This window comes from Centruroides sculpturatus, unplaced genomic scaffold, assembly GCF_000671375.1.
Source record: "Centruroides sculpturatus isolate CEXI.00-Female unplaced genomic scaffold, Cexi_2.0 scaffold7, whole genome shotgun sequence".
NCBI lineage: Eukaryota > Metazoa > Arthropoda > Arachnida > Scorpiones > Buthidae > Centruroides > Centruroides sculpturatus.
The window spans coordinates 1469222-1478424 of record NW_019384510.1 but is presented as its reverse complement, the minus strand read 5'-3'; the positions used below and the strand labels follow the sequence as shown (position 1 = coordinate 1478424).

The 9203-nt window shown below is 30.9% G+C and overlaps 1 protein-coding gene across 1 annotated transcript; it reads left to right on the top strand.

Annotated features, from left to right (window-relative positions):
* The first annotated feature begins 3280 nt into the window (after positions 1-3280).
* Positions 3281-6374, top strand: LOC111622396 (glycylpeptide N-tetradecanoyltransferase 2-like). The gene has a single exon (XM_023364769.1). The coding sequence runs from the start codon at positions 3534-3536 to the stop codon at positions 5031-5033; it is 1500 nt and encodes a 499-aa protein (XP_023220537.1). The 5' UTR covers positions 3281-3533; the 3' UTR covers positions 5034-6374.
* The last annotated feature ends 2829 nt before the right edge of the window (positions 6375-9203 follow it).

The window sequence follows — 9203 nt, the reverse complement described above, 5'->3', positions numbered from 1 at the left end:
TGTTGCATTAACTTAACAAACAAATAGAAGGGCTTAAGCCCTCCTCATTGATAGAAAAAACTTCAACAATAAATTTTAAATCTACTTGTTTGAAAAAATAAAAACAGTATTATTATAAAGATTGATTCTACAATTATTGAAAAAATAAAAACAGTGTTTTTAAAAAACACTTATGCTGGCAAATATGGTTTAACAGGCCATTGCATTGCATTGCAATATGCAATGCAATGGCCTGTTAAACCATATTTGTCATCATAAGTGTGTGAAAATTGTATTGCAACAGATCTGCATTTAATGCAAGATCTGTTGCAATGCAATTTTCCAATTTTGCATTTTTCCAATCTGTTGCAATGCAATGCAATTCCCAATTTTCCTTGCATTAAATGCTATAGACTGCATTTAATGCAAGGAAATTTGGGAATGTTCATAAAAGATAGTAATGACCAGATGGCTGAGCAATTAAAGTGGCAGCCTACCTCTCGGGACCCAGGATCAAATCTGGACACGTAAAAAAAAACCACCAAAATTTTTTGGGTTAGTTCATCTGTATACATTGGGCTCTATCCTTCACCACCCAGCCTCCTTATTGTGGGCTTGGAACAAACCCAAAATAAGCTTTGCAAAGAAAGGCTCTCTTAGTGCCCACAAGGTGAAAAGTTTTATAAAATAAATAAATAAATTTATTATTCAACTATTTTTAATTTTTGAGTTAATCCCCCTTTGAGTATAGTACATACATCTGAATCCACCACTACCTGGTATAGATTTTGATTTTAGATAATAGTAGAGTCTTATTAGCATGTTATATTTTGATTTATTTTATTCTTGATTTCTTTTATTCTTGATTTCTTTAGCTTTTTATTGTTGTAATTCATTGTCACAAAGCAAAATGAAACATGTTATACTTGTATTTGAACTTCAGTATGACTACACTATATTAGATTCATGTCTAATCCATTACTTATAAAATTTGTTGGTATATTCTCTTACTGTGAGCTCTAATACAATTCAATCATAGGAAATTTGGGAGTGTTCGTAGCAAATTCTGTTTTTTTTTTTTTTTTTTTTTCTTTTTTGTCTAGACATTTGAATTTGTAATTCTATTTTAAATATTAGCAAATGTTTTAATTATTTTATCCATTACATATATATTTTTAAAAAATGAATCTTTCTTCTTTGAATCTAATGTTTCAGTATAACTATGATCAGTTTTTACTATCTTGCATTTACTAACTTGTGATCAGTTTTTGTGTTTATATATTTAAAAATACTTGTATTATATATATGCTAGTTTAATAAGGAAATATGCACAAGTAATCCTTAGATTTCTATAACCTACAGCCTCTACTATATCTATATCCCTCTATAACCTGTAGTTAGGCTTNTCTCAACTATCTTTTAACAGTAGAAAACCTAAAAATAATTAGTGGTAGCTTTCCAACTGTGTCATGGAAGAAAGTGTCCGAAAGAAGAGAAGAAAAATTGAAATTTGTATGAAAAATGGGGAGGTGCATACAGACAATTTCCAATTGATGCGTATGGAATTTGTAGCCATGTCAGAACCATAGCTATGATGGAACTATAAGGTGACTAAGTACCCTTATCTTAGCAGGGCCTATATGAGTTATATATAATATATGTTTTTGCTTTCATCATGCAAACTTAGGCTACTGTTATGTATTTTTTTACACTTGGACTGTAACTAATATACCTAGAACTGGCTACAAAAGAGTAAAATGCCAGTCAGAATTTTTTAAGCTTGCCCCCATACAGGTGGCATTACAGGGAGTATGGACCACATCAAGTGACTAGGGTGACCTCCTCTGCAGGTTTGATCCAGAATTTCTGGGTTACATTGATTTTTTTAAGCGTAACTAAGTAAAATAATCAAATTTTTGTGTATTTTAATGGTGTACGATATTTTTTAAAAATTAAAAAATTTTGAAGAAACTAAGTCATCATCTTTCTTTCTTGCATATTTCAGCTGGGGCATAGCTTACGTCAAAACATCTCTGTGAAGAAACATAGTTATTGTTTTCTGACAATTGGACATGGTTGAAAGAACACGGCTTAGTTTCTTTAAATTTTTTAAATTTTTGAGTATTTTATTCCTCTTCTCAGTAATTGTTTTCTTTCTGCATGTACATTTATAATACTCTTGGAGTCTATAACATATGAATATGTAACCAATTTGGGTTTAATGTGTTGAAATTTGTTAAATTATTACTATAAGGAATGTGGCAGAGGCAACAGTAATTATTTGTAATTATAATAGTAATAAATGTATCAATAATAATAATAAATGTATTAGGATCTCCTAACACATTTGCACATCTCTCTTCTTATATTCCAGCCTAACCACCTCATTGAGTACAGATTGCAGATAAAGCTGATTGTCATGTGACCAATATACTGCAGCCATGATCACATGACCAGTAGAATGCATGTGTTGATCAGTTAAGTAAAATAATCACCAGGTTTATAAGGATTGACCATATGGTGAGGATATGGTGAAAAATTTTATATAGATTTATTTTGATGTCTTCTTTATGGATAACACCCATATAAATCTCTATAAAATTTTTGTTCATTGTTTCAGTTGAAATTTATTATTATTTTGATTTTTAATATTCCTATGATTAGTTATAACAATATTTTTGTAAGTTTATTTACATATATGANTTAGTGTACTGCGTGTCTATTCTAAGAGAAAAAGTTCATATTTTTTTATAATATTCAAAATTACGCCACGAATTTTCAAACAATACAATGTTTACATCTATCATTGTTACACATAATATAGGCACGAATACGCGCATTAATATATAATATAGTAGAATCGAAGCATTAAAATTACTCGGATTTTGCGTAAAAACATTTGTTAATTCGCGTATTTCTACTGTTAATGAATCTCAAAGTGGGTACAAACAAATGCATTTCCGGATATTTGTGTGAATCCGGTGTAGATTGTTATATTTATTTTTAGAAATATGCTGAAAAATAGTTAGGATTTTAGATTAATATTAAAACTTTATCTGACTTTTATGTTTTCTATAAATATATATTTATATATTCATCTGGGAAGGTCTACTTCCGAACGATAGATAATATGACGTAAAACAGTCATATTAATTTTATTCGAAAGGTTAATTTTTAATTAGCATATACTTTTAATTTTTAAACTCTTAAAGGACTTTTTCCGAACAGCAAATGCATTTTCTTTCAAATGAAATTTTCAACGTGTCGACCTCCCACCCGACGTCGGTTTACGAAATTAATTTTGAGATTTTAAACGCGTTACATTTTTCTCGATTTTTAACCGTATTAATTTAACTAAAGTGAAATTTCGTCCAAAGGAATTTTTTAGAAACAGATTCTTTAGCAAATAATCGATAAAAGTGTAAACGTGTTTTTCCAATTCAAGGTCGTCGTTAAGGTGTGGCATTTTAGTTCGTTAGCCGCGACGATCGTGGCGTGGCGCTGTTGTAGCGACTACTTTGCGTCATCGACTGGTTTCTTGGCTCTGAATCATCATGGCGGACAACGTAGACGGGGAGAAGATTGGCGAGGGAAAAAATTGCGATCAGAACGAAAAGAGCTGCGCTTCCATCAATAACATAACCGGAAACGAAGAAAAGAAAACATCTGCTTCGTCTCAACAAATGAATAATACAGAATCTATAGTCAATACAGGTGGTAATCATGCGAGGAAAAGTAAGAAGAAAAACAAACATAAAGATGAAGAGAATGCGTTTTCTAGTACAGATTCTGCATCGGATCTAAAAGCACCACCCTTAGCTAAGTTGCAGGAGATACAGAAGGCTATGGAGATGCTTAATTTCCACCAAGGTCCGGCCAAAACTCACGAAGAAGCGTTGAGGAAAAGTTACGAATTTTGGAGCACTCAGGCCGTTCCGAAACTGGACGAAGTCATCACCACCAACGAACCGATAGAACCCGACAAGAGGGTCGAAGACATTAGGAAAGAGCCGTACAGTCTTCCTCAAGGATTCGTGTGGGATACTTTGGACGTTAACGAGTTGTTTGTTTTGAAAGAATTGTATCAGTTGTTGAACGAGAATTACGTGGAAGACGACGACAACATGTTCAGATTCGATTACTCTCCGGAGTTTCTCCGGTGGGCGCTGCAGCCTCCGGGATGGCTTCGTCAGTGGCATTGCGGAATACGCGTCATAAAGAGTAAGAAGTTGGTCGGATTCATCAGTGCCGTACCCGCGGTCATCCGGATATACGACCACGTGCAGAAGATGGTGGAGATAAACTTTCTCTGTGTGCATAAGAAACTTCGGTCGAAGAGAGTCGCTCCGGTCCTCATTCGCGAAATCACCAGGAGAGTCAATCTGGAGGGAATATTTCAGGCCGTCTATACGGCGGGAATAGTTATTCCCAAGCCGATCGGAACTTGTAGATATTGGCATCGTTTTCTAAATCCTCGTAAGTTGATCGAGGTGAAATTTTCCCATTTGAGTCGAAACATGACGATGCAGCGGACTTTGAAACTATACAAGCTTCCGGAGGCGCCCAGAACACTAAACTTTCGACGTATGGTGCCATCCGATGTTCCTAAAGTGCAGAAGATTCTGTCTGTTTATTTAAAGAAGTTCGATCTTGCGCCCGTTTTTACGGAAGAAGAATTCTGCCACTGGTTTATTCCTCGCACGGAAATAGTGGATAGTTTCGTCGTCGAGAAGAACGGAAGAATTACGGATTTTGTTAGTTATTACACTCTTCCCTCGACCGTTATGCACCATCCGGTTCACAAGACTCTGAAGGCCGCGTATGCGTTTTATTCGGTCAGCACGGCTACTCCTCTTGCCGATCTTATGCAGGATGCTCTCATAACTGCAAAAAATGCGGGATACGACGTTTTTAATGCCCTCGATCTCATGGAAAACAAGGAATACTTGGATATTCTGAAGTTTGGTTTAGGTGATGGAAATTTGCAGTATTACTTATATAACTGGAGATGTCCACCTATGAGTTCTAATAAAATTGGACTCGTGCTCCAATAATTCGGAAAAGAAAAAAATTAACAAGGTATGCCGAAAAAATTATACATTCTGTTTAGAGGAGTAGCCACCTTACAATTATCAATCACCAAAGTGCTACTTCCTATAGAAATAAATGACAATATTAAGAAGCTTTGAAAATTATTCTCATTATTTCTCACGATTTGTTTCTTTTGGAAATCGACCATAGAAAAAATGCAAAATCCAAAAAAATAAGCATTTTTAGAGGTATGTTAAGTATCAGATTAATTCCGTCAAAATTCTATTTAAAAATAGAAACAGGTACTTGTAGCTTAGACTACTTAGTACTAACGTAATGAATGTTCAGTCATAATTACATGTATCCTATACATATTGGTTTGTTGCACGGTTTGCCATTTGTTGTAAGAGATTGGAGATATTTTGCGTAACACATACGAATTGATTAAAACGATTAATTCATTTAACCGCTTTCTAAACCTGTCATTTAATTGAACATATTATTCCATTAATCAATTTTATATTCTAACATAAAGCTATTCCATATTTCTTAAATTTAGACAATGATGAAATACCTACCAAATATGCCTATTGGTTAACAAATGATTGTATTGTATTGTAATCTGTAATATGAATTTCTAATTAAATTGATAATGTTATTGTGGGAAATATTTGTGTAAACATAATTTTATTCGTAAAATTCACGATTCTATGCAAACGTGGCGATTTGTACGGAAGTCGGATCGACAGATGCAGAGTAATTTTGTTAAATATAATGCGAATAAATTAAGCAAAACCAAATTAATGTTTTTTGCAGAATTTTACTGCCTTTGTCAGATATTGCAAAGATAGAAAAATGCTGTCGAGAACATTACTTTCGTTTACGTTTAAATGATAATGGAATTAAGGCAGACACACTTGCAAAAATACAGAAAGATGTTATAAATTGTAAGCATATTGTAGGTAGATCATGCACTGTATGAATTTTATGGTAGCCTATTAAGTCATTGAATTGTGTGACAATTTTAGCAATTTTTAATCATAATCATTAACAATTACTTCTTAACATTGCCAGTATCAAATCCACTTGCAACAATTGAGATTAAGATTTTATACAATTATATCAACAATATCTAACTTAGAAAACAGAAGAAATTGTTTAGACTGCCAAAATTCAAGATTTGTTTTATCATAAGTGTATACATAAATACACTTGATACTAATTGCAAGTTACTTTTTCAAATCCCTTAAGCAAATATCAGAAAAATAAACAATTATTACCATAACTTTTATCAGCTGTGATAAAAACTAAATTTTAGCCCCTGTTATCAGTTTATTTCAATTAATAACTGATATTATCCAATATCTTGCTATTGATTTTTAAAGTAATCTATCAAAATAATGAAATTTATTAAATATTCTTTCTAGATTAATAAAATAAATAATTTTCATTAATTCCTTTAAATTCATTTAGATTTAATTTAGAAATATTTTATTAGTTATTTTTATGCCAGTTTCCTCCCCATTCTTTTTTAGATTTTAAATCAGTTCTATTTTCTACTCTGACTGCATTGAATCGTGTTATTTATTAACAAAAGTAGATAATATTTCTAATTTTATCTCTTGTCAGATAAAGAAAATGAGAGAATTAATTACCAAAAGTCAAATCTGTAAAGTGCATAAAATGAATGGTGAATATTCTGTGATTTAATTTTCATTATTACGTATAGAAGTTATTAATTTAAATTGTATGTGGGATAATGAAGCGTCAAGTTCTATCAAGTGCTTTAAACCCACACTTGGGTGGACTGATGGAGACAAAAGTCCATCTGCAATTTAAGTTACAGGTGTCCACCTGCCTGGATGTGCACACATTGCAGGTGATATTTTTCTCTGTCCAGTGTGCACTTAAGCTGAATGTGCTAAAACTAACATGCCTTATATCGGAATTGTCATGGAATCTACAGTAAGCAGTGGAATTTTTTTTTTATAATAGAAGCAATGTCTTGTGATCTTTACAAATTTGGAAACTGCAATCTGGCAAATCAAGGACACTTTGATAAATTTAACTAAACATAATTAATTGTTAAAGCATTTAGCAACAAGTATGCAATTCTTGACAATAAATCAATTAAAAATTCATGATTTTTAAAACAAATTTCCTGATGATAATATATATAAGATAAATGTTTTATTTACTGTGTTTTAATCCTATTAGAAAATTAATTCAGTTTTAGCATAAAATTTTGATTTGTTGTATGGATAATAAACACAACACTTAGAAAATTGGAATAAAATTAAATAATAAGCATTTTAATATATTATATCTCTACAAGTATATAGGATGTCTAGAAATTAGTTAATAATTTCTGCCTTATTTAAATACTTTAGTACTTTGTTTATAATGAGATACTTCTTGTTCAATACATAAATTAAATGCTAACTCATTCAGTTAAAGATTCATATTAGCAAGTACATCTAGAACCCAAAATATGGTTAACTGAATTTTGGATTGCTAGAAAAATATTTGGCTCGTACTTTAATTCTATTGCTAACGTCATTTGTCAATCAAAATACTTGCACTCTGCTAAGACTAATATATATAATAGGCCATAGGAACTTATAACCAACTATATACTGGATAGCGAATAAGTTAAACTTGGCCATAGGAAAGAGTTTAGCTGTGGCTTTATTACTTTTCACTGCCAAATTACATAGTTTTAATTTTAAATCACCTACTAGTGTGTAACACTCAAACCAAATCAATAGACTTTTCCATACAGGAACGGGTAAAAGGAAAAGGAAGGAGGGAAAGCAATACCTTAGGGATTGCTTTCTCTTTTAAAACTAGGTACACGTGTCCTGATATACCTGAACTGAACTGTGGATGACAGAACTGTCAGTATTTATCTACATGTTTAGGTGTCATGTTAAGCCAGGTACATGTGTACTGGATTTAACATGACAAACATTTTCTTACTTTGGCTAGACCACTTTTCCCCTTCCCTGATATATATGTACAGTACATATTGGAAAATATTCAAAATTTTGGATATGTTCCAGGTAAAAGTAAATCATGTAATATATATTTCTTTAGCTTTTTTTTATTGGTAAAATTTATGAATATTTTACCTAACTGATATAAGTATTTCAGTTATGTAAGTTGCTTGGCAACTTTAACTTTTACTCCAGCAATGAATTTGATAAATTCATAAATAAATTATTTAAGAATTTTATGATGTTAAAAGAAATTGATTTTTCTTCATTCTTGTAAAATAATTAAATTAAATTAATAATTATTAAAGCAAAATTAATTTTGTTAGTGATAACAGATTTAATATTAATAATTTTAATTACCTTTGTTTATGGAAATTCTTGAGAGATTCGTTTAATTCTAAATATGTGCATTTTATTTGTCATTTTTCTAAATTATATCATAATTCTCTTATTAATTCAGCATCTTTCTGTAATTTAAATTAACAATACAAACAAGATATTTACTTTTTTAATGATTGTAATTTAAAAATTGTTTTTTCATATATATATTTATTAATTTTATATATATATATCTTAAAGAAGGTCTAAAATTAGTTTCAAGCATCTGTATTATAGTTATTCATGATTCAGTAGTTTCCACTGAAGCAATTGAATTACAAGTAATGATGTGGTACTGTTTTAACTGTTATTTAAACAAGTTTTAATTGGTTTTAAAATATATATCAGTTAATTCATTTTTAGGTCACCCTCTATGATTAAAATCATAAATAAAGGGGCTTAGAGAGATAGGAGTGGTTTAAGGAAGGAAAGATATAGATCTATAGCATCAATAATGGGAGGATTAAAATGGGAAGCTAATCCTGTTTTCTCTTACATAGGACGCAATGACCATGATGTTAATGAGGATATTAATTTAAATTCTCTTGATGTATATGTTAAATTTTTGGCATCATAACTTGTTGATTACAGTTTAAAATAAAATAAATATCTACATAAGATTTAAAAGCAGAAAAACCAATCTTCAAATTCTGTTTGAATGTATCAGGATAAAGTCTGATATCGAACATTTAAATTTGCATCTTATACTATTTTCTCTTGCTTTATAGACAAATTTAGACTTCTAATTTGCAGATTGTATGAAAATTTTATAACTAAATTTTTACAATTAAGATTTCCAAGGAGTTCTTCATTCAGACT

Bases quoted from the DNA above. Each gene is read 5' to 3' on its own strand.
- LOC111622396 (XM_023364769.1), top strand. From the start codon at position 3,534: ATGGCGGACAACGTAGACGGGGAGAAGATTGGCGAGGGAAAAAATTGC.